The 26213-nt window shown below is 33.0% G+C and overlaps 1 protein-coding gene across 1 annotated transcript; it reads left to right on the forward strand.

Moving 5' to 3' along the window:
* The first annotated feature begins 18435 nt into the window (after positions 1–18435).
* Positions 18436–20931, forward strand: LOC131599011 (uncharacterized). Its single transcript, XM_058871534.1, has 4 exons — positions 18436–19218; positions 19311–19368; positions 19799–19882; positions 20001–20931. Exons 1-4 carry the CDS (start codon positions 18558–18560, stop codon positions 20401–20403), a joined length of 1206 nt encoding a protein of 401 aa, XP_058727517.1. The 5' UTR covers positions 18436–18557; the 3' UTR covers positions 20404–20931.
* The last annotated feature ends 5282 nt before the right edge of the window (positions 20932–26213 follow it).

Here is a 26213-nt window from a genome sequence, read left to right on the forward strand (position 1 = left end):
TGAAATGAAATGAGAAATGAGGCCTTTATTTAAAGGCTTGAAATCTTTCAAAAGAGGAAACATCTTTAAATAAAAAATTATTGTTGCTAATCGATTAAGCCAATTGATTAGATCATCTAAATGTACGAATATGAGTTCCAAAATATGTAAGAATTGATTTATTGTTTCTAATCGATTGAGTGCATTGAAATTGTCTTTTTCCTCAAAAGCGGCCAAATCTAATCGATTGCCAATTAGATCCAGTCAAAACAAAAATTATGCTTTTTGAACGCTCCCATCTCGTTCTATGCAACTTCTATATATACTTCTCAAGGTTTATCCTTTTCAAAACATTTTATAAAAAAATTTAAGTGTATGTGTGTGTGTGCACGTGTTTATAGCTAACTACTTCTACAAAGAAAGAACTTTTGCTTTTACAAAAGTTTCACTCACTTATTAATTTGGGAGATTGACTCCTCTAAGCCTTGTCTAATAAATTCCTTTGTGTTGACACTTGTTTTGAGATTTCTTTTGAGGCTTTATATGTAATATGTTTGTTTGTCTTTGTCTGAACCTTTTGTTGATGTCTGAAAACTTTGTCAATCCTTTAATCAAACTCATGGCTTGCATCTTTAACCGCTTAAGTGTATTGGTGGACTTTTATAACTGTTGCATCTTTACTATGTTGAATATCATCTGCTCTGATCTTTTACAGTTCTTATCATGTTTATATTATCTTTTTTTTCTAATTTTTTACAGTTATTCACAATTATCATCATAAAAAAAACTATTACCTACAAAACAAAGTTCCACAAATTCAACATTGATTTTGCTATAGTACGTGTGATATCAAACCTAATTCTATATCTAGGCATTAATATCCAATAAATGAAAAGCTTGGATCTAGTAGTGACAAACACCTTTTGAATGTCAAGTCACACCATGAAAATAAGTTTTAGGTAGAAAATCTAAAAGAAGCAGTAAGAGTAAATATTCCATCAATATTAAAGCTTGAGTAGACTTACATAAAATGTTGTGAGCTATTAATCCATGAATATAATGCATGCATCTACCTCGAACAAAGATATTTTTAGCTACACTTAGTTGTTGTTGCTATACTAGTAATCCCGCAAAGATAGGCTTGAAAGTTTATCTCCTATTTCACTTGAGCAGTGCTCCCGCCACCAATCTCCCTCTCATATTCTCCTGTTGGAGACCAAGGTGAACCTACTTCAATTTTATACTACCTTAATCCACTAAAACTCTCTTAGAACTGAATATGAAACCCCTATTTATAGTTGCTTATTAGGGGCCTTTATTGGGCGCACTTTTTTTTCAACCACTGGCATGTTTTATTCTAGGTTAAGCAATGCCAACTGGCCCTAGCTGTCATACTTCGCTAGGCGAGCTGTCCACCTTTAACCAACGAGCAAAACTTTTCTTCACCATGAAGTACCTTAGCCTTGAAGTCTTCTAGGCTTATTGAGCTTATTAGGCGCATCTATGATCATGGTCCGGCGAGTCTGGCTCTGCATACTAGGAACTTTATTCTCGTTAGGCCTTTGTGTTTTCCTTTTGGTTATCTAGTCCTTTTGACTTGCTTTTTGATAATACATACTAGGAACTTGCTTTTGGTTAATACATACTAGAAAAGTTCAAACATGTGTTATACTACTTTTTATAGATAAATTTAGGGTTTTATATTGATTGTTGATAAAATAAGTTAATAAGTGTCTACGTATTTTACATAAATTTGGCACTTATTACAAGGTCATCAAAAACACACGTCGAACAATAATCGGGAAAAAATGGAAGGTTGACCTACCAAACTCATTTGAGAATTTTCTTTGGCGGTTAGCTAGATTTTCCCTCCCAACTAGAAACAATATGAGGAAGAAAGACATGTGTCTTGATACATGTTGTCCTGTGTGCCACACTGAAAAGGAAACAAACAAACACTTATTTATGCATTGTAAAAACGAAAAAATGGTTTGTTTGCTTCCCTCCCCCTAGGAGACCAGGTCCCTAAAAAGACTAATCTACTAGAATAACTCTATGACTGGTAGAAAGGCGGGGAGAATCATGTTTCTCAATTATGTGGTTTTATATAATGTACAAGTAAAATCTTTAAAAGATGTTGATTTTGATGATGAGAATTGTCAAGGTATTCATGACAACTGTAAAGGTGTTTATGGAAATTATCAAGGTGTTGATGACAACTATCAAGGAGTTTATGATAACTTTCAAGATGGTGATGACAACTTTCAAAATGAATTTGATCACTATATGTGATTAAAAGGTCCATGATGATGGCGTATGAACAAAAAAGAGATATCACAAGCCTCGTCATTCAAATATACCAAGACTAAGTTGATTATGGAAAAGGATCTTTAAAATGTGGCAAAGGACATTTAAGTTGTGATCTTGATGTGAAAGCTTGAATTCTTGAAAGATGTGTTCTTTAAATTAAATATGTGAAAGCTTGAAGTCCTAAAAGAGGTAAAAATGTGAAAGCTCGTTTGGTTATGCGCTTATATTTTTTCTTAGTTCTGAATAGATTAGTTATAAAAGGAATAAAGTTAAGTCTTGGGGTAATAAGGCAATGCACACACAAAAAATCCAAACCTTTTCTCTTTTGATAATTCTTCTTAAAATCAATTTAGGAAAATATATAATTAATTAGAAGCTTTTTTAATCAATTAGGAGGATGGAACACATTGTTTAATCGATTAAGATATCTTTTTCGTCGATTAAATTAAAGTGTATTGCCTCCTAATCAATTGAAGAGGCTAGTAGTCGATTCAGTAACGTAGAATTTCAAAATTTTCTAATTTAGCTCGATTAATCAATTAATATCTAGGTTTAATCAATTAACTCATTAAAATGGCTCATAAATTATTTTCTTTTTTAGTCAAATATTTTCATATATATAGGAGACTTACCCTCATATAAAAATATGTCAATTTTCTGAATAGAAACTTTTCTACTATCTTTATTCTCCCTTTTTTTATAAATTTGTTTTTTTATTATAGTTGCTTCAGTGTCGATAGTGAAAAATTCCATCTAATAATTGTTGTACTTCTGTTGTTCTAAAATTATTTATTTAATAACATATTTCTCTTGATCTGATAATAGATTGGAAGGTTGCAAGTAGCGAGACATATTTCTCTTTCTTTTTTGCGATATAGGTCGTAACAGAGAAAGTTACACTTCATGGGATTGTATCCTTAAGAAGACTAATGGATCTGTTTTGTTAGTTGTGTGCAAAAAGGAGCAAGTGGTGCCTCCATCTGGCAAAGGAAAACAACATCCAAAACATTTTGGTGCAATCGGGTGCTCAAATGATCATGAATCGTATAGAAGAAAACTTGTGCATTGCTGAAATTTGTGATATTGTCCAGGATTGTAGAGCTTTAATGGATAATTTTAAACTATGTCATATTAGGTTCATCAAAATGAACTCTAATGAGAAAACACATGAGCTAGCAAAACAATCTAAAATTTTAGGTTCCAAAGTTTGGATGGGGCATGTCCCTCTTGATTTCTCTCTTCACTCAATTTGTAATACTTTTGATTTATTTTACTAAAGTCTTGATGCATTTTTAAAAAAAAATAACATATCTTAAATTTTGGATTAACTTATAAATTTTTTTAAAAAAATACTCATTCGACATTCACAACAACTTAAGAATTAAAATTGTCTAATGAAATAGGACTAATAATATCTCCAAGATTGTAACTAACTGAATTATTATGATGGCTTATGCTCATCTAGGCATGTATAAGTTTGGTATTAAAATTAAGAAGTAAATCAGCTAGCCTATAATCCAAATTAGTTAATCTCAAAATCATATCTTACATCATATGATTCAGGACCACCAAAGAAAAACATATAAAATTTTGTTTACAAGTGTTAAATGGTAACAAAAGATAGAGAGAAAAGAAAAGTCAAAGAGCACAAAATTAGAGAAAAAGTAACTTCAAGTGCATACATTGTACTATAACTTCTAATACTTCTTGAAACCATGATTATTTTGTTGCGGCAGTTGTGATATCTTCTTACCATTAGTTAATACACATTTTGTATTGTCAAAATTAATACATCAATTTTAGACAGTTCAACTAGTAATAATGGACATAAATCAGATTTTAAAAGTGTTTTTGGGAGAGAAATGATTCATCGCGATACATATGAATTAGGGATGCTATCTTAATTAAGAATTTGGGTGATTTCAATCCAAAATAAATCAGACAGATTTTCGCATCTCAAGCCGGTAGATGAACGTGTTGATATAACTACTTTACTATAAATAAAAGGGAGTGTGCACCATTTCTCAAGTATTTCGAAATCAAATCTCATTATCTTCATATTACTCTCATACTGATTTGAGCGTTGAAGTGCTAACCTTGCAGGTCAAACCATTTTCCACTGCACTGCAAGCTCAAGTCACCGTTGTAATCCATATTCATTGATCATCGGTTAATTTTGGTTCTTGCGCGAAACAGTGGCGCTGTCTGTCAGAATCTATAGAAGTTTTCAAGTACCATAAGAAAGTTTCATAGTAATAATTCTGATATATTATTCATTGAGAAGTATACTGTATATATACAAAAAGGGTCCCTATAAATCCTCTCCTATTAAGGGAATAACAGCTGCACACATTAATCACATAGTTGTACAAATTATTCTTTATAACAGACACAATATTTGCCTACTTAATTTAGATAATAAAATCTTTGATTTATCTTAACACCCCCTGTAACACCCCAAATTCTACCCAAAAATATCACGCGAGAAATCAGAGTATTTTAAAAACTATCAACAAGCATTTGGGATATCACATTTACTTCATATAAACAACCCATAAACAGATACATAGCACTTTAATCTCAGAGAAGCACAAAACAACTTATAACAGCTCTTAGATAAATCAACTTCATTTTAATATGCAGCGGAATGATAACATTCAGATTTATAAACAAACCATCATATTTTAATCGGAAACAACTTCAAACATCATAGTACTTCTCATTATCCAATTTGGAACTCAACAACTAAAACATGAACAACATAGAAACAACAATATAGACAACCCCCGAGTGCTACGTATCAGAGCGACACACCAACCAGACGCGGTGAATCTACAAACTTCCACAGCTATACTTGAGTACCTGCCCATTTCCCATGGTAGGGGAAACATCAGCAGAAGGGGTGAGATATCAAACATTATAAAGGAAAGTATGATAATACATATAGCAAAGATAAAATCATACACAATTCACCACTTCTCAATATAAGCAATTTGCATCACAACAATAATGTTAACTATCAACTATAACAATGTATTCAAGTTTACAAGTATGTCATTCAAGCACATAATAACATATACTTCATAATCACAACGTAAATTAATACAACTATCAACAATGGCAAAACATGGTTCATATATTCCACATATATACATATATCATTAATACATATATATATATATATATATATATATATATATATATATATATATATATATATATATATATATATATATATATATATATATATTTGCATTCTCATCATATACGTTTCATTTACATATATCACCAAAATCATGTATCAAACATCACCAAATTTAATTATCACATCTCATGCACACATAACAATCACCTAATCACATAATTACATATATTCAAACATCACATAACTCCAATGTAACTCAATGCAAGACATGTGACTCTATGCATGTGGTACCCAATATGGACCCAAAGTTCCACCGCTTCCGATTCATATAGAATCTAGCCACGCTTCAGATCCGGACAAGACCAAAGCCACCAAATGTAAACATATAGTTTACCGCTTTCCGATTCACTCTAGAATCCAAGCCACGCTTGTGTTTCAAAGCAATTCCACCTATGTTTCAAGGCACACTATGATATGAATGTATGTACAATCTCACAAATATATGCAATTAAGATCATCTCTACCATCTTAACTTTCCACATATCACAATAATTCAACTCTATGAATTATCCACCAATTGTACACAACATTCACAACACACACACATCATTCACATATGAGAGGCCAATTAATCAATTACGATTCACACAATCCAATTAACACTAGTAATCATACTATCTCATGTTAATTCTCATTTTTGTCAATTATACATGAACACACATTTTCAACATCAAGCAATTAATCATTAGAATTAATGCTAACCAACTAACCATAAAGAATCAATATCAAAACAACATCATTGGCATGACAATATATATTTCTCAACATACATATTCAAGCCAAAACACAATTACAAACAATTTCTCAAAATACCGTAATTTATCGATAAACCGAATAATTGGTCCAAGTCCAAGTATATTCCAATCACATAGACTTATTGGAATCAATTCAACTAATAATTTAACTATCCAATTAATAATTAAACTATATTAATTTCAATTCAACTATTATATTTCTATTCCATTATTTTCCAATTCTATAACAAAACCCATTATTTCACTATCAATGGTTTACTCACAACAAACATAACAATCTAATACACATAGATTATCAATTGCACACAACTTATCACATTAATATCATCACATTCCAACAAATCATCAAATACCCAAAATTGCAACATAGAAGAACATGGATATCAAAGTATAGAATTAAACCCACTATAACATACTATCATACAACCCTTTAGCATGAAAGAACCCCACCCTTACCTTGGCAAATATGAAATCTTTCACCATAGCTCTAAGCTTTTCTCCAAAATAAATCCTTCAAACATAATTTGGAGACACACCTAAAAACCAGTTCGGAAATCAGCTTATCAGACGAACTTAAAATCCTCAAAATCAAAATCGCTCCGGTCAGAACTTACCTCTATGGGTCAGGAACGTTGTGTCCAAGTACCGCAACGATCCAACGGTTGGATTGAGAGATACCTCCGTTTTGCTAAGGTGACTCAATGCTGAAACTTGCTGCGAAAATGAGGTTTCTTCTAGCTTTTCTCTTCCACCATTGTTCTCTTCCCTTTTGCCTCTTTTCTATTCTTCCTATATTTTCCCCCAAATGAAAATAGTAACCTCTAAAACCCTAACCTTCTCTTACTATCTCACTTATGTAAATTGGGCTTAACCCACCAATCCATCCATTATGTTTCTATCACTTAGGCCGATTTAGTTATATCTCTCTAATAACTCAATTAAGTCAAACAACACAAACACTCACATAATTAAATACTTAAATAATTATTATATCACATAATAACTAAATAAATAAGTTATTATTAAAAACACCAAATAATATAATTACTAATATAATTAATAAAAATTGGGATGTTACACCCCCCTCAAGTTGGTGCATGGATATCACACATTCCCAACTTGAATAAAGACTCATTAAACACCCTACTTGCCACTCCTTTAGTGAGTACATCAGCTAACTGCAATTCAGATCTTACAAAGGGAAAAGAAATTATTCCAGCTTTAAGTTTCTCTTTGATGAAATGTCGATCAATTTCTACATGTTTCATTCTATCAAGTTGCATAGGATTGTGAGCAATTACAATTGCTGATGTATTGTCACAATACAAAGTCATAGTTTCTCTTGGTTCAAAACCCAAATCTGATAGAACATTCCGTATCCATAAAAGTTCGCAAACTCCCAATGCCATGCCTCTAAACTCTGCTTCAGCACTATACCTTTCTACTACCGGTTGTTTTTTACTCCTCCAAGTAACAAGGTTTCCCCCTACAAATGTAAAGTAACCAGAGGTGGACTTTCTATCATTTTTTGAACCTGCCCAATCAGCGTCGGTATACCCTTCTACCTTCAAGTTTCCATGATTTGAGAATAGAATTCCTTTTCCAGGAATGGGCTTCAAATATCTCAAAATCCTTTCAACAACATCCATATGAGCTTTCTGAGGATCATGCATAAATTGACTAACGACATTTACTGCATATCTAATATCTGGCCGTGTATGAGACAAGTAAATTAGTTTTCCCACCAACCTCTGGTATCTCCCTTTGTCTATGCTGGCTGAATTTTGGCACTGAAATAGCATATGATTTTGTTCAATTAGGGTATCAACAGGTTTACACCCAAGCAATCCAGTTTCAGATAGTAGATCAAGGGTATACTTTCTTTGGCATAGAAAAATACCATGTTTTGATCTAGCTACTTCAATACCCAAGAAATATTTGAGGTTTCCAAGTTGCTTCATCTCAAATTCAGAAGCGAGGTATTTTTGCAAACTAGAAATCTCATCTTGGTCATTTCCTGTAACAATCATATCATCTACAAATATAATCAAGGCTGTAATTTTACCTTCTCCTTTCTTCAAAAATAGTGTGTGATCAGAGTTACTTGCTTTATAACAAAAGGCCTTCATAGACTTAGTGAACCAACCAAACCATGCTCTTGGGGATTGTTTTAAACCATATAGAGCCTTTCTTAACTTGCAAACCTTTATCTCATTTGAATCTATCATACCTGGTGGTAAGTCCATATAAATTTCTTCTAAAATTTCTCCATGTAGGAAAGCATTTTTCACATCAAATTGTAGAAGGGGCCAATCTTGGTTTGCTGCTAGTGACAAAAGTATTCTCACCGTGTTGAGCTTGGCTATCGGTGCAAATGTCTCTTGATAGTCTACACCGTATGATTGAGTGTAACCTTTAGCCACTAGTCGTGCTTTATACCTCTCAATAGTTCCATCAGCTTTGTGTTTAATGGTATACACCCATCTGCACCCAACAGTTTTCTTCCCTTCAGGTAACATTACAAGATCCCAAGTGTTGTTTTTTTCTAAAGCTGCCATCTCCTCAACCGTCGCTTCAGTCCATCTAGGATCTACTAAAGCTTCCTGTACATTACTAGGAATAGAAATTGAGGATAATTGAGATATAAATGATGCATATGACTTGGATAACTTGTGAGATGACACATAATTACTAATGGGATATTTAACTTTGGATTGAAGGTCTGGTTCATACCTAATGGGAGGTTGACCACAGTTAGAACAAGGTGGAAGATTATATTGGACACAAGTAGATTTAATGTTAGGTGTGTTGGTGGCCTCATTTAAACAAGGGTCAATTTCATAAAAAAGGGAATCAATTTCAGAATTAACATTGGTATCAACTCCATTTATATTTGTATTATCAAGAACAGAATCAGGGAATACCTCAGGAGAATCAACTTGATATTGTAGAGAAGATTGAGCTAGTTGATTATGATCAGAAACTATATTATCTAAAGGTGATGTGTCCATATTTGAGACTGATTCATTACCTGCAAAATGATCCTCACAAGATAATTTATCTTCACAAAATAAGTTAAACATGCTAACGTCATGGTGCTGCACTTCACTTTCATTACCCCCTTGAAGTGTAGAACCAGCATAAAAAAAGTTATCTTCATGAAAAGTTACATCTATAGAAGTATAAAAAAATTTAGATGATGGATGATAAGCACGATAAACTTTTTGTGTTGATCCATGCCCAACAAAGACACATTTAAGAGCTTGCTTTTCAAGTTTCGTACGTTGATGTGGGTGTAAGTGAACATATATAACACATCCAAAAACATGAGGTAGTAAATGAACGATGGAAGGGAGAACATAATGATCAGATAAAACATCTAGAGGTCTTCTAAAGTTATGCACACTAGAGGGGGTTTGATTAATTAAGTAAACTGCAGAATTCACAGCCTCGCCCCACAAATGAGATGGAACATTACCATTAATTAGGAGTGCTCTTGTCACCTATAATATGTGTCTATTTTTCCTCTCGTCCACTCCATTTTGTTAGGGGGAATAAGGACATGTTGTTTGATGTAAAATGCCTTTAGAGTTCAAAAAATCTTTTAATTCTTTCTTAACATATTCCCCTCCATTGTCTGATCTAATTACCTTAATACATGTGTTAAATTGTGTTACTATCATTTGATGAAAGATGCGAAACACATCATACACATCACTTTTATGTTGAAGCAAATATACCCAGGTTACCCGTGTACAATCATCAACAAAACTAATAAACCATTTTTTCCGTTATTTGTAACTTGTGGAGCAGGACCCCAAACATCAGTGTGTACTAAAGAAAAAGGAAAATATGTTTTCTTATTGCTTAAGGGAAAAATAGCACGATGGCTTTTTGCCATTACACAAGTTTCACAAAGAAAATCTGAAATATTGCATTTATGAAATAATGATGGAAATAATTCTTTTAGATAACTAAAAGAGGGATGTCCCAATCGTTTATGCCATAACCAGATTTCTTTTTTATTTTTATCTTGTATGTGATCACTTGCAAGATGAACCAATGCTCCTTTATGGATTTGTGAAATTTTTTCAAGATAATACAGCCCTTCACTATATCTACCACTGCCAATCTTCTCCTTGGTATGTATATCCTGAAAAACATAGTGGTTTGGATAAAACACAGCTACACATGAATGTGATTTTATTAATTCACTACAGAGATAAGGTTGCAATTCAAGGTAGGAACAATAAGACATTATATATTGATAGAGAGGGTGATAGGGTCACTGTACCAACACCTTCAATGGGAGATTTTACTCCATTGGCCGTAATAATAACAGTTTTATGAGAATTAAAAGAGAAATTAGTAAACATGTGTTGATCACAAGTCATATGATCAGTAGCACCGGTATCGATTATCCGATCATTATTTCTAGTAATAACAGAAATGTTATGAGCAGAGTTAGATATACATGACTTGGTTACAAAGCCGATAGCAGTAGAAAGATGAGCCTTGCTGTTTTCTGTCTTATTATTCGTAGTTTTTCCCTTTGGATGCCACTCCGGGTAGCCATGGAGTTTGAAACATGTCTCCATGACATAATTATCTCCATTACAGTGATTACACTTGCGGATTTCTTTCTTAGGATACTTTTTGACAGCAAAAACAGACCCATTCGAAGACTCGCCACTTAACATAGTTTCTTTGCGGTTTGCCTCTGCACACACAATTGCATAAACTGATTGAACATTGGGAAGTGGAGTAGTAGCAAGAATAAGACCACGAAATCCATCCAAATGTGAATCCAAACCAGCCAAAAAAACATAAACTCGTTGAGAATTAGCCATCTTGTTGTATTTCTCAACATCTTTAGTGCATTCCATAGTACAATTATTAATATTATCATACTCTTGCCATAGCCTCTGCAATTTTCCAAAGTATGTAATAACAGATCCACCATTTTGTTGAGTAGAGATTACCTCACAATGAAATTGATAAGCTCTTGATGCATCTTGGTCAACTGAGTACGTTTCTTTCACAGTTTCCCAAATTTCCTTCTTCGTAGCTAAGCGAATGAAAAGGGATCTGATTTCTTTGGTCATGGAGTCCAGAAGCCAAGACTTGACCAAGCAATTTTCATCTTCCCATGCTTCATATTCATCGGATTTATCTTTTCCTGGTGCAGTCTTCGTTCTGGTAACGTAACCCCATCATTTTCTGCCTCTGATTTTGTTCTGTGCATTCAACGACCATTCGACGTAATTAGTGTCGTCAAGCCGTTCTGGAGTGAGAGCATCGTGGAATTGGACAGCAGCGAAAGTTCCAGAATTCTCCGATTTGCTTTTTTCAGAGGCCATCAGAAATTACTAAGGATAAAAAAAAATTGTCTCCTATATTGAAAGGGAGTTGGTGTAGGCTCTTGATACCATATAGAAGTTTTCAAGTACCATAAGAAAGTTTCATAGTAATAATTTGATATATTATTCATTGAGAAGTATATTGTATATATACAAAAAGGGTCCCTATAATTCCTCTCCTATTAAGGGAATAACAGCTGCACACATTAATCACATAGCTGTACAAATTATTCTTTATAACAGACACAATATTTGCCTACTTAATTTAGATAATAAAATCTTTGATTTATCTTAACAGAATCGACAGTTGATTCTCATGTTTTCCTCATTTGAACATTCATCCCTTAATTCGTTAAACCAAAACTTCCTCAACCTAGAAATTCATATTTCCTGAATCTGAACTGTAGATCCATGTTCTTGATTTATCTCGCTCGAAGATTAACACTGATTCTCAGAGTTCCATCAAGATACAACAGCAATGGCATGATCCAGAGCTACTCACTTCGCTGCTCACCGTGAGGCAACCATAGTCGATCGAATTGCAAGAGATCTATCACCTCCTCTTTAAAATGGTAGCAATTAATTCCTCGTGAATTCTCCATCCGCATTGTCACATCAAGATCCTATTCAACTTAGAACGTCTCAAGGAGTCTTTCAACCTCTCTCGTTCCTAGGATCAGCTCCATAATTTCAGCAAGGCAAACCATAACTCAGGCCTACAACATTGTTTATGGCACCTAGACTAGAGGCATGGCCTAGTTTTCATATGTTTTGAACCAACCTCGGCGTGAAAGGCACTAACAAACTATTGAACAGTGTTTACAACATGGTTCGGCAACAAAATTTGCAAGCAATGGAGGAAAGGTTACTCTGCCTCGAATAAAGCTTGCCTAATGAAAATCTGAATGGCAACACGGTGCAAGAGTCTATTTCCCAAATGATTCATACATATGTCCCTAAACCATCTGCATCTCATAGAAATGCATCACCAAGATCTCCAAGCCATTGGAGAAGTCAAAGGTGCCAGACTCCTCCTCCCGATCCTAAAAGAGGAAGAGGCAGTCACACTCCCCTCGAGGTCCACCATTCTCTTTCTGCTCGTATCATGGACATTCGAATACCAAAATTGCTAGAGAAGCCTCCAAAGCTTAATAATTACGACGGAAAGAGAAATCAAGATGAGCATGTCCAACATGTTGACGATCATCTAGATTCCTATCACACTAATGGTATGTAAAGTGCAAACTCTTTGCATTAAATATGACTATTCAAATCTCATCCTGACGAAAGTGTAGATTTGTGAACCGAATTGTGCGAGAGCTTCACCGCTCGCTTCATTGTGGATATGTAGTCGGTATCATTTTATTGTGATGTTATGTTTAAATTTTATTTGTGGGTATAATTTAATTTATTTCTTATTTTTAATTGTTTGTAATTTGACTATTTTAGTTATATGTGTATCTTGAGATACCCTTACATTCAATAAAGTATTTTCGACCCATGACAATGTGCTTTTAGCCTAAGCAATTTGATCTAAGTCAATATGCTTAGTATAGCTTGAATCACAAGTTATAATACTTAAATTAAGGTTTTTAAGAAGCTTGACTCGATTTAAACCTTTTGTGATTTGAATCATACATCAATATGAAGTTTGGATTTTGGTTCTATCAACCTGATTCAAATATGGGATGTGTGTGATTAAAATCACAACACTTATTAACTTGAATCACAAGACCTTTGATTCTAATTATGTGATAAAAAAATTCTTTCAATTATGATTCAAATCATTCTTTAGTGTGACTTGAATCATAGACTCAAATCATGATTCAAATCAAGTGACAAATTTCTCACTTTACTACCTTTAATTCAATCATTCTTTCTTTAATTCAAATCTTAACCTCGTGATTTGACTAGAATCATCTTTTCTTTCCTTCATCTTTTTGTACCTAACCTCTAGGACCTATTTAAATCCTTTTGTATCTCTTTCTAAAGAGTTAGCAAGTTGGTTAATCAAGCGGTCATTATTCATTATCTAGTTAGCTAGTGGGTTAATCTTGTTGATTTACTCAAGGATATTCACCAAGAAAGAAAAGTATCATAATGATATTCTTCTATAGTGAGATTTGTTGAGATTTATACCAGTACTTTCAGAAATCTTAAAAAACTATGAGAGTTTCTTCATTCACACACATTATCTTCTTGATTCAACCTTGCGTAAAACTTCCTAGAAATTTGACGTTGTGAGAGTTTGTAGCCGTGTTGTGTGAAATTCTTTTGATACCCTTCATTATTTTGAACCTTGAATCAAAAAACAGTTCTCGTGGTGCTCAACTCTATAGATTGAGTGTGAGAGGTAGATCCAAGGTATATTAGGAAAGCTAATGTTTTTTGTGAAGTTTTTGTTATGTGTATAAAGAAAAAGAATCACTTTTTGTTTATGGTATTTGGTAGTATTTATCCAACAAGAGAAGAGTTTATTTGTACTCCGTGGAATACTTTGGTGGAATTGAGCAAAGGTTGCTGCAGAACAAAATTGGGAGTTTTCCAATCCATATTGGTTAGAACAATCGCTCATACGAGGAATCGATAGAGATGAGTAAATGTTGATGCAGAATCCAAGCTTGGAACAAAATATTGTGGCTAGAAAGATTTTTTGATCTAAATCATTGAAGATATTGAACATTAGCAGTTGAGTAATCTGCTTCAACAAAAGGGAATATCATTTAGATCTGTGTTGGCTTAAGCATTGGGCTTGTAGTGTTCAAATTGGTGATAATATATTTTACCAAAATACTTGTATCATTATCTTTACAATAATGGAAGATATTACAATTTTCAATGGTAAAATCATTAAAGAGCGAATTAGGCATATTGAGAACGAATTTTCGAACCACTATACATCAGGTATACACTTCTCTTTTCCTAGCTTTTTAAATTTTCTGCATTATATCATATTATTTTGAATTTATTTATCTTTAGAATATCATCTAGATTTTTGACCTTGTTCAAAGTGTTTTATCATATAAGTTTAGGTATGTGATGTATCTAGTTTATTGACTATTTTATGCCTTGGTTAAGATTGTAATTACTCTAAATTAGAATTAATCAATCATTGATATATATATATATATATATATATATATATATATATATATATATATATATATATATATATATATATATATATATATGTATATATATAATTTAAGTTATGCCCAAAATTATATTATGATCAATTTTAATTGCTTGTTAAAGCAACTTCGTTTATCTCGGTTAGTTTCAATGTTGATTGAATCATACATGTTAGAAAGACGCTGAAACATACAATTTTAAAATTCATCTCGCCACATTTTCTTTCAATGATTGAACTCTCATTTTGCACAAGGTGTTTTTGAAAATGGTTTAATGGAACTGATCTATTCAATCCTCCCACCCCCACCCCCTCTAGACCATTTAATCCCCATATTCTTGCCCGGAAGAGGCAACCTACGATAATAGTCTCCATCAGCATAATCACATAAGGCAAGAAGGAAATTTTGCAGGTGTATATCGACCACATTACAAATGTAGCCATATATAGAATTGGGAGGATCTGACGAGAGCCTAAAATACTTGGTTTTTGAAAATGGCATGGGGAAGGATAGTGCCTTAAATGGGAGAAGTTGGGGTGTAAGGAGACCCAAAACTTGAGAGAGTTGTTGAATAGGGCTTAACTCTTCATCAATTATGAGGAGACGCTCACTGCCGTAGGGGACAACCGAGCACCAGAAGATGCAGGTTCTAGCCGATCATCGGGGAAGGAGCCCAACCAGCATAGAGAATAACGCGGACGCGGGATCCCTAAGTGGTTTGACAAGGACACTCCATTCAAGTCCTCTCGGGAGAAAATCTATAAAGAATGTGCTAACACCGAGTTCTAAAAAGTCGAGATAAAGAACACCTTCATGATTAAGGAGTCCTCTAAGACCGACAAATCAAAATATTGTTGTTCCCATAAAAATCACGGTCACACCACCAACAACTGCATCTAGCTAAAATATGCAATCAAGTGTTTGATCAAGAGATACTGTTAGTCTGAGTACACCAAAGATGAAAAGAGGAACTAGAATGATTCCCCGAATAGCATTTTGTGGACTCAATTTATAATTCTTCTTATTTGTTTTATTAAAGTCTTAATGCTTTTCAAAAAAGACTAACATATTTTAAATTTTGAAATAATTTATATAAGAAAAAACAGCCATATTTGTCCATTCAGAACAATTTAGGAATAAATTTGACTAATGAAATATGACTAATAATGTAATCTTATGAGTTTTAAAATTATTTTAGAATTTTTTTATAAGCAACTTTGTATTCCAAATCTGAGTATTGTACTCAAACCCAAATACACAAAGGATGAAAATTTAGGTATCAATAATACTAAACTAACCTACTTAACAAAGTAAATCACATAAAATCACACAGACGATTACACCACTCGTAAAAATTACAATTTAAACGGTTTGAGCCTATTTGAAGCCACCACCATGAAAACATCTTAATTTTATGAACAATCTCCTGAATATCAATAACTTCATTGTTGAAGACTATCTCATTCCGAGCGATCCATACGCATCAAACCGTTGCTAGCCATACCGTCCCTTCTCTGCCTTTGAAGACCTTTCCTTTCATAACCAACCAAAATTTGGTGAAGTGAGTGCTACAGTTGTCTACTGAACTATCATGAACCTGCTGTACCAAGATATCAAGCCAATAATAAACATAGAGTCATATTCTTCTTGTTATACTGCATGCCAAATATAAGTGATCAATGCTTTCGGTCCCCCATTGCAAAATACACATTTATAATTATCCAATTCAACAATGATTTACCTCCGATCCAATTGATCACGCGTTGCTGACCTATTTTGTAACCTTCTCCATCCAAATTCTAAAATAATTGATCATTTTAGCATCCGTTAATTATAGAAGAAAAGTTGTTGAACACCTACAATTTTTTATATTCAATTCGTAATTTTTTCAAAAGAATCTCAAGTTAAAAACTTAACCATATAGCTTTCTTCCTTGTTGATGTTGAGTTTAAAAGATCAAACTAGTCTTGAACTTTATAAATTAAAATCATTTTCCTAATCTATGTTTAATTGATTAAACAAAATTCTTTCATTCTCAATCTTGTAATATGGGTGATTCCACTCAGATTTCATTTATGTCATTTGACTTACAAAAGTGAGAGATGCAAGCCTTCCAATTAGAGAAGCAGCAAATTCAAGATATCTTGATTTGGTAAGATCAAAATCATATATATATATATATATATATATATATATATATATATATATATATATATATATATATATATATATATATATATATATATATATATATATATATATATATATATATATATATATATATATATATATATATATATATATATATATATATATATATATATATATATATATATATATATATATATATATATATATATATATATATATATATATATATATATATATATATATATATATATATCCAAGAATGTAACTTATTGTCTACCTATGAATACGATGGCCTATACTCATCTAGGCACATGAACAAGTTTTGTATTCAAATAAGTACTAAATCATCCAACCTGTAATCCAAATTAATTAATCTCAATATCATATCTTTCATCATATAATTCAGGACCACTAAACAAAAACATATAAAACTTTGTTTACAAGTGCTAAATGGTAACAAAAATTTGAGAGAAAAGAAAAGTCAAAGAGCAAAAAATAGAGAGAAAAATAACTTCAAAGTGCATACTTTGAACTATAAGTTAAAGTTAGCACCATACTTTGTTATTGATCTCATCTCATGTGCTTTTTCTAACCCTCCATATGCTTGCACACTCTCATGCATACACATAAATATAGGTATAAAGAAAAAGAGAATGAGATTCCATACAGATAATAAAGTGAATGGACGCAATGATTGATCTTTTTGCTTACATTTTCACCTTTCTTATCCATCACTCCAAAACTAACCTTGAGAAGCCACATATCTACTTCATACTCAAAATAGATTAAAGTTATTTACAAGAAAAACATGATTTGTGGTATATTATCTCACCCAACGAATCATCCTTCAAGCTTCCTTGATTCTCCCTTAATGATTAAACATTTTTAATGAATATACACTTTTCAATGTACATTAATTCAATAAAATATTTCTTCTGGGTCGGCATGTTGGTGAAGACTTGAAACCTTAGAGCGTATTTTTTTTCAAAGTCTCAAATTCAAATCTTATTAGGTGCTAATCTCTCTACGTCAGTATGAATCAAATTTACAGTGATGATGCATTGCAAATTCGTATTGTTGTATTTTTTTAAATACGAATTAGATATCCTATATGCACAAATGTGGAAATTAACCACTGAAGCTGAAAAAATCACAATAATAACAAGACTCTTTTCCAAAATATGTAACACGGAAACTAATCACTCAAGCCGAAAAGATCATAATAATAACAAGACTCATTTCTGAATTATGAAACACAATTGTAATCCTACGACTGAATTCAAATTCAAAACCTCTATTTTGTCGTCTCATTTCGATATGCTCATGAATTTCGTTCTCATAATTAAAACATCATTAGAATTTTAATTATGAATAATTCATTAACACATTCATTAACTAATATTTAATAACATTCATCACCTTTTGACACATTGCCAAAGTGTCCAAAAAATGATAGAATCATCCCTCGTGGTTTAGTTTCCAAAAAGTAATGCCCTTCACAAGAGGTTGTATGGCAGATCCCCACCTTCCCATGTTACAACTTCCCCTCTTACCTGTCCCTACCTTCCCTACATTTTATAAAACCTCACATCCCTCTCTTCCCTCTCCCTCCAATCTCTCTTCACAATCTCTCCCCTCTCTCTCTTCACATTACTCACAAAAAAATATGTGTAGCTTTAAGGCTAAAGAAACTATAGTCATAGAATCTTCCACAACACCTCCTCATGTAATTTCTAGAATCAATGGAAGACAAGTACTTCAACCAACATGCAACCATGTTGTTGTTCCAAATCTTGAAAGAAGAAACTCCATGAAGAAATTAACATCAAAATCACTTTTTGCACCCCCACTTCCAAATCCAAATCCAAACAAAACTTCTACTACTACCACTACTACTACTTCATTGTCACCACCAATTTCTCCAAAACCAATCTCTCCCACCAGACCATTCCTAGCTACAAAGAGAGGAAATGACAACAATGGAATGAACTCAAGCTGTGAAAAGCTTGTTATACCAAAGAACACAATGAAAACTCCATGTTTGGAAAGGAAGAAGTCCAAGAGTTTCAAAGAAGGGTCTTATGGTGTTGAAGCTTCTTTGAGTTATTCTTCTTCTTTGATCACTGACTCTCCAGGGAGTATAGCTGCAGGGAGAAGGGAACAGATGGCACTTCAACAGGCTCAAAGGAAAATGAAGATTGCTCATTATGGAAGATCGAAGTCGGCGAAATTCGAAAGAGTTTTTCCTATTGATCCTTCTAGTGCTCTTGAGTTAAAGACTAGTAATGAAGAGGAGAAGAGGTGTAGCTTTATCACAGCCAATTCAGGTAATTTAATAGTAAATAATTTGATACAAATTCTTATATTACTTTTTTTGCTTTATCTTATTGTTATTATTTATGTATCTTTTGATGAATAGATCCTATCTATATTGCTTATCATGATGAAGAATGGGGAGTTCCAGTTCATGATGACAAGTAAGCTCCTATTTTTCTCCGGTCTCTCGTAAATCACAGACACTGACATCTGACATACACTGACACGTCGACACCAATAGTTTGAGAAAACGAAATATTTAAATGTAATTACATGTATATGTGTCATATCAATATCGAATACTGTCACATGTTAGATATCAGACACACCTTTAATATAATTACATGAACATACACATGCTAGGCACGGACATCTAACACAGACTAACACGCATATTATGATAGTTTGAAAAAATTGAATATTTAGATGTAATTACATGTATATGTGTTTTGTTGGTGTCAAACACTGACACGTGTCAGATATCGAACACGTCTTCAATCTGAAGTATCGTGTCAGATAGTAATACATGTCAGATATCGAACACGCTTACAATATGATGAAGACTGACAAATGTTATTGTCCATAATTCAGGATGTTGTTTGAACTTCTAATTCTAAGTGGTGCTCAAGTTGGATCTGATTGGACCTCAACCTTGAAGAAACGCCTAGATTTCAGGTTTGATTTTGATCAAATTCAACCCTATAGTACATAATTACATATGAACAAAGTTAACATTTTTTATTATTTTTTTTTTATTGATTGAACTAATAATAATTTTTAAATTTGTATACAGGGCTGCATTTTCAGAATTTGATGCAGAAATTGTGGCCAACTTCACTGATAAACAAATGATATCAATTAGTTCAGAATATGGCATTGAGATAAGCAAAGTTAGAGGAGTTGTTGACAATGCAAACCAAATTCTACAAGTTAAGAAAAGCTTTGGTTCATTTGACAAATACATATGGGGATTTGTGAATCAAAAACCAATCTCAACTCAATACAAATTTGGCCACAAGATTCCAGTGAAGACATCAAAATCAGAAAGCATAAGCAAAGACATGATTAGGAGAGGTTTTAGGTTTGTTGGTCCAACCGTGGTTCATTCATTTATGCAGGCAGCTGGCCTAACAAATGACCACTTAATCACTTGCCATAGGCACTTGCAATGCTGCACTTTCTTGGAAGCTATATAAGAGATTATTCATTGACCCTACAAGAGTTCAAGACATGAAATTGAATGTTATTGTTATATATGCTTAAGAGCATATGTAATGTGATTCAATGTGCTAACTATAGTTTTTACTTCAATGTTAATTGTTGTGTATAGTATTAGATTAGGTTTAAAAGTTTTTTTTTCTTGATGATTTGTGAGTTGGTGTGAGAATTTTAATTATAAGTTTGAGTGTGCTAAAGCTTTTTCATTTGCATAATTCAAGAAGAAAAAGGTTTTGGATGGTGATTCAGCGCGTTGTTAAGTCTTGTCACGCAGAACCGTTTAAAGTTTTCTTAAGTCTTATGTTAGTTATTTAGTCAGGGTTTAACAGTGATAAATATTTAATGAAACTATTTTTTAGTTATAATTTAACCATGACAACTTTTGAATCACATGCGATAGCCCGTCTTACAGGCCACCAAAGACTCTGCTGTAACATATTCTCCAATCTCAAACGTATGAAGATTGTTTAATGTTGATTTTTGTTGTGTGTAATCTGAATCGTCTAATCTCAAATTTAAGACCAATATAATAGCTGTGTCGCGCAATTTTCATTCATCTCTACTATCTGATCTCAAATTAACGATTTCAATCGTTTAAAGCGAATATGAACCATCTGATTTTAGATTAACGATCGAGATGAGACCGCGAGCATGAGAGAATCCAGATCCGTTAATAAGTGGTGGGAGTGATAGGGAACAGTCAGCACATGCAATTGCAAATGGGAGACAATGGCATGTGTGGTGTCAGTTTGCTTTGCAAAAGACCATGTGACCTATCAAGACTTTGCATTATTTGGTTTCCTTTAACAGGCTGTGTGGGATACTTGTTGAAGGGTATATGTAGGGACCAATATGTAACATTTCTCTTTGCTTTGTTTATGAAGTTGTTGTTATTTTATCTTTATTGTATTCTTCTAACTTTTTGGCTTGAGTGAATATGATATGATATTATATTATACACTTTTCCAATATATTTTGGAGTTGGTGTGGATCTTTTGAGTGGTCTTCAATTCATTTGTCATGTGCTTATGTACTATATTTGATTGCTACTACTAACTATATATATATTACTTTTTCAAATTTTTATAAAGTTGTTAAGATAAGTATATAATTATAGTATCTTCTCCCATGTGGCCATTTCACTTTCTTTGTTCTAATTGGTTAGAAGAACATTGAATATGTTTTATACTAGTTGATGATTGTAGCTATTGTTGTAGTAGAGCATTTAACATGGTTGGTTACACATGCATAGGGACTAGTTGTAAAATGTATAAGAATTTACTTATAACTGACTTCAGTGACAATAATTTTCTCAACAAAAGAGTAACAAGAAGCGTAACAGAGTAAATAGGCAGTAAGTTATAAATGTATAACAAACACCTTAGGTGTGTTATAGACACCTTTAAAAGTAAGTAAGTGTGTTGAGGTACTTTTAAGTGTGTTGAGGTGCATGTTTTGTGTCACTCTCCATCACTTATATAACACTCGTGTGGTAGGTGTTACAAAAATCAGACAAATATCGAAAAAGTTATACAAGTGTCTCAGTTGGGGAAGTCTAGGGAGCGAGAAAAGTTATGCTAAATGTTTAAGGTTTAAAGGGCCCTTGACATCAGATATCCATCTGAAACCTTAAGTCAATAGGGGTATGAGTCACCCTCTTTTATAAACTCAACATTTTCTCAATTCCTAGTTGACGTGCGACTTCGGCACACACTTAAAACCTAACAGTTCCCAATTATATGAGTTTTTTTTATTTGTTTTGACCCTCTTTAAATTAATATCTGAGACTCGTATAACACTCATACAACATGTGTCAGACAATTAAAGACAAATGTTTCAAAAGAAAATATATTTTTTTACTTTAACATATCTTATATATTTTATGAACATCTATTAAAACTTTTGTAATGCTGCCTCTAAGAAATGTTGAAAAATACGTGTGAAAGTCTGTGTCGGTGTCAGATTGATGACACTTGTAATTACATTTTATTTTTATTTTTTTAAATTATAATCGATATTAACTTATCAATGACAGTGCCGTGTATGTCTATACTTGATAGATTAAAACATAATGTTATCATAGAGGTGTCGATGACCCATATTTTTATATTTATTGATATCGGAGTATTCGTTTCGTGTCCGTTCTGTGTTGATATTTATGTTTCATAGCTTGTTATAAGCAAATTATTGACCCTACAATAACAACTTTAACAACCTAAGTCTAATCCTTATTCTCTTTAAATGGAGTTAGTTACACGAATTTAAAACAATGTCAAGATGTCTTATATTAATACATCTCACAACAAACTATTTTAATACAAGTCTATCTAAACGGTTCTCTAGACACCAAAAAGAAAAGAAAAAACTTTCATGTTAGTTGTCAATTCAAATGATTATGATAAAATAATCAAAAACAGCAGAAATTTAGATAAGCCCATGTGCCTCTCAGACTCTCTCAGAGTCTTTGTGCTTCTTATTTCTTTCCTCAATTTGATTGTTTTTCTGACATTTTCTAACTTTAAAGTTAAGTAAGTATAAAAAACTAATAAAAATAACTTTCATCATACTACAAGAGAAAAATAAGGAATATTAATTCCTTTGTTTTTGAAGGAGACATGGATGCAAAAATTTCGCAACTTTTTTATATCAATATATATAAAGTTGCTACATTTCATGAATTTCTTCATCTTCATGATGAAGTATTTGTCAATTTGTTAGGAGATGGATATGTATAATACAAAGTTTGTATACTCCATGCAACCTTGAAACTGTGATTGACTAGTTCTTGATAGATGTGTTTAATTTAAAAGAATATCTCAAGTCACCCCTTAAAATTCTTAGGCATCTAACGAAATTTAATTATGTCCTCTGATTACGGAGATACATATTAGGAAGCACTTTTTTTTTCAAAATTTGTTTTTTTCCGGAGCTTTATTTACAAAAACAAATTAATTCAGTTCAGAGAATCTTTTGTAAATATATCTACAAAACGTCTTAAAAACAGAATGTTCTGTAGATATACCTACGAAACATTCTGTTATATTTTAAATCAATTACATTTCACTCCAAAACTTCAATTTTTTTGTGCAACAACAAAATAATACATCAAAATATAGTACATCAAAGTAGTATAATGTAAAGTCAATGGTATATAGTACACCAAAAGAATACATCGTATAAATCATTCAAATAGTGTCATATACATAATGAAAATAAAGTACATCAATGTAATAAAAATACATACATCAAAATAATCAGTACGATCACTAGTATGTGCCGAACAACATCCTCATCATGTCCTCTGCCTCTCGTGGCACCTATGTGTCCACCACGTCGTCTGCTGGCTACTCTACCTCTAGCGTCAAGTGCCATACCTGTCCTGGCACGATGTCTACATTACAAAATCCACCCTTATGATATCATCCAGTATACGCTTGTGATCAGACCCCTCCCTCAGGGAAAATACCATCGTCAATGCCTGCCCGCGCCATCTCAAGTATCTCACGACAGCGAGGAAGAATATCTAGGAACCACGGCTGCTGCAGAGATAAAATCTTCCGCCCATGGTTGTAGAATTTCTGGGAAGCCCTATTCTGAAAATTTCCAAAGAAAAACAGTTAATAACAAGCAAAGTTAGAAATAATAATTTTCCACTGAGGACAAAAAAGTAATAAGTCTAAGAAATTTTACCTCTCTATTCCAGACATGTCTAGCTGTATGATCTACGTACCCTGTCAGTAGGGGTAAATCCGAATGACCCCCTAGGTAACCCTCAGACGCATCAGCCTCCTCGTGCAATATGTTCACACCATTAGGAGGTGGCACAGGAGATCCAGCATCGGTCGGAGGTGGCACAGAAAGAGCAGAAGTATCCTGACAATGTCTGCGAGTGAAAGGCGTCTGTAAAGTACCCTCACCATCATCCTGACGCCTCCGGGATGAAGAAGTATAAGTGGAAGACGTTTGTCCACTATGCTCTGGGTGAGTCTACGCCGTAGCCCCATCTGTCACCTCTGATGGAACGGAGGTGTTAGCTACATCTACTAAAACGGAGGTGCCATCTATCACCTGTGAGAGTGTGAGACTATCTGCATTCGTACACGTCACCAGGGACGGAGCAACTCATTGAATCATGTGGGCCTATGCCCCCACTAATCTCCCACACATACATGTAGTAGTACTACTAATACATCATACATGTAATGTTACTTCTAATTTTGACATATAAATTATCATTACACTTATAAAATACTATAAGTAATTCAATTTTTAAATATGTAATTTAACATTGAAGTACGTGCTAATTAGAATTAAAATCAATGATAACATACTAGGATTGGGTGTCGTGAAATTGATATCAACTTTTGTATTAAATGCTTATTTGAATTCTTAGTCAAAACTCAATAGATATTAATTAAGTACTCTTAAATCGAATTTAAACTTTAGATATAATTTTTTTTTGGTCAAGAGAACTTTAGATCTTTTACTTATGTAGTATCTTTTATAATTATTGTTGTCATACCCCATTAGGGCGTTATGTTCTCATTCCATCTGCATACATCCATTAGGGTGTTAGCATAACTCATGCATTCATTAATCCATAACTTGGCAGGGGGATCAAGCATGGTGGTAGTTAGAATTCCTTATTGTTTAAAATTCCTACTCATTATTCAAGGTTGTCAGACTACAATAGCACCTTCATCAGAGCTTTTTAAAAAATCAAGTATTTAGGTGATCCATCAAGGGTTCAGATAAGTTTGCTTGGAATTAATGCTTTGATTCTTTCTCAAGCAAATCAAGTCATGAAGCTGCCTCTCAAATAAAATAATTAGAAGTTTTGGGTATATGCTCATGGAGGCCCATTAATTGAAGATGGAATTTAAGTTCTATTCTTTCAGTTACTTGGCGCGTGTCATGCAAGTTTGATATGGATTAGAAGATTGAATTGAAGTCAAGGTTTCTTTGAGAAAGTGAAGTCGAATTTGGATTCGTTAACACTTTGAAGTTGAACTTGTGTTTACGTTTTTCAAATGAATCAAAGTTCTCAAGCACACAAGATTGGGAGATAAAGTGGGAGGAATTTAGAATATTTGCAAAAGCTTTATTACTTGAAGAAAAGTTCAAACATGCGATTCAAACTCATTCAAGTATTATCCAAGTTTCATTCATTCTTCATGTCATTGAGATCTAGAGGTAAAATCGGAAGAAACATTGTTGAGATGCCCACAAAGTCAAGAGATACATTCAAGGACTCATTGGATTCAAAGTCCTTCATAAGGGAATATTTATAAGATTACAAGAATATTCAAAAGTTCTCTTTCACTACAAGAGCTCAATTCGGCCCAGCCCATTACAAATCAATTACAAAAATCATACAAAAAATGAACACATGATGATCAAATTCTAAAACCCCTAAACCTATGGTGACTTGCTCCTGATCTTCAAGCTTTATCCTTAGTCTTGGGCCAAACTTATTCTGACTATGCCAAACAGCCTTGCTACTTCCTAATCCAAACCATGTGATTCAAGCTGCCAAAATACACAATTCAGTCATGTATCAGTCCATCCACCGAAATACATGTTACACACATTCAAACCGAAACATATCCACCTGCATGTAACCAAAAGAAAACAGTTCCAGTCATATTTCAAACACAACACTTCAGAATAGACAACTAACCTATTAACAGAAAATCACAAGACTAACTTTCATAAACTTCAAGTGAAACCTAACTAACTAATCTCTAACAGTTTGTAACTGATTCCAACACCCATGACTAACTTTCAT

Source organism: Vicia villosa, linkage group LG4 (assembly GCF_029867415.1).
Source record: "Vicia villosa cultivar HV-30 ecotype Madison, WI linkage group LG4, Vvil1.0, whole genome shotgun sequence".
In the NCBI taxonomy this organism is placed as follows: domain Eukaryota; kingdom Viridiplantae; phylum Streptophyta; class Magnoliopsida; order Fabales; family Fabaceae; genus Vicia; species Vicia villosa.

Bases quoted from the DNA above. Each gene is read 5' to 3' on its own strand.
- LOC131599011 (XM_058871534.1), top strand. From the start codon at position 18,558: ATGTGTAGCTTTAAGGCTAAAGAAACTATAGTCATAGAATCTTCCACA. The intron at 19,219-19,310 runs GTAATTTAATAG...TTTGATGAATAG, and splicing joins CTTTATCACAGCCAATTCAG to ATCCTATCTATATTGCTTAT. The intron at 19,883-20,000 runs GTTTGATTTTGA...ATTTGTATACAG, and splicing joins AAGAAACGCCTAGATTTCAG to GGCTGCATTTTCAGAATTTG.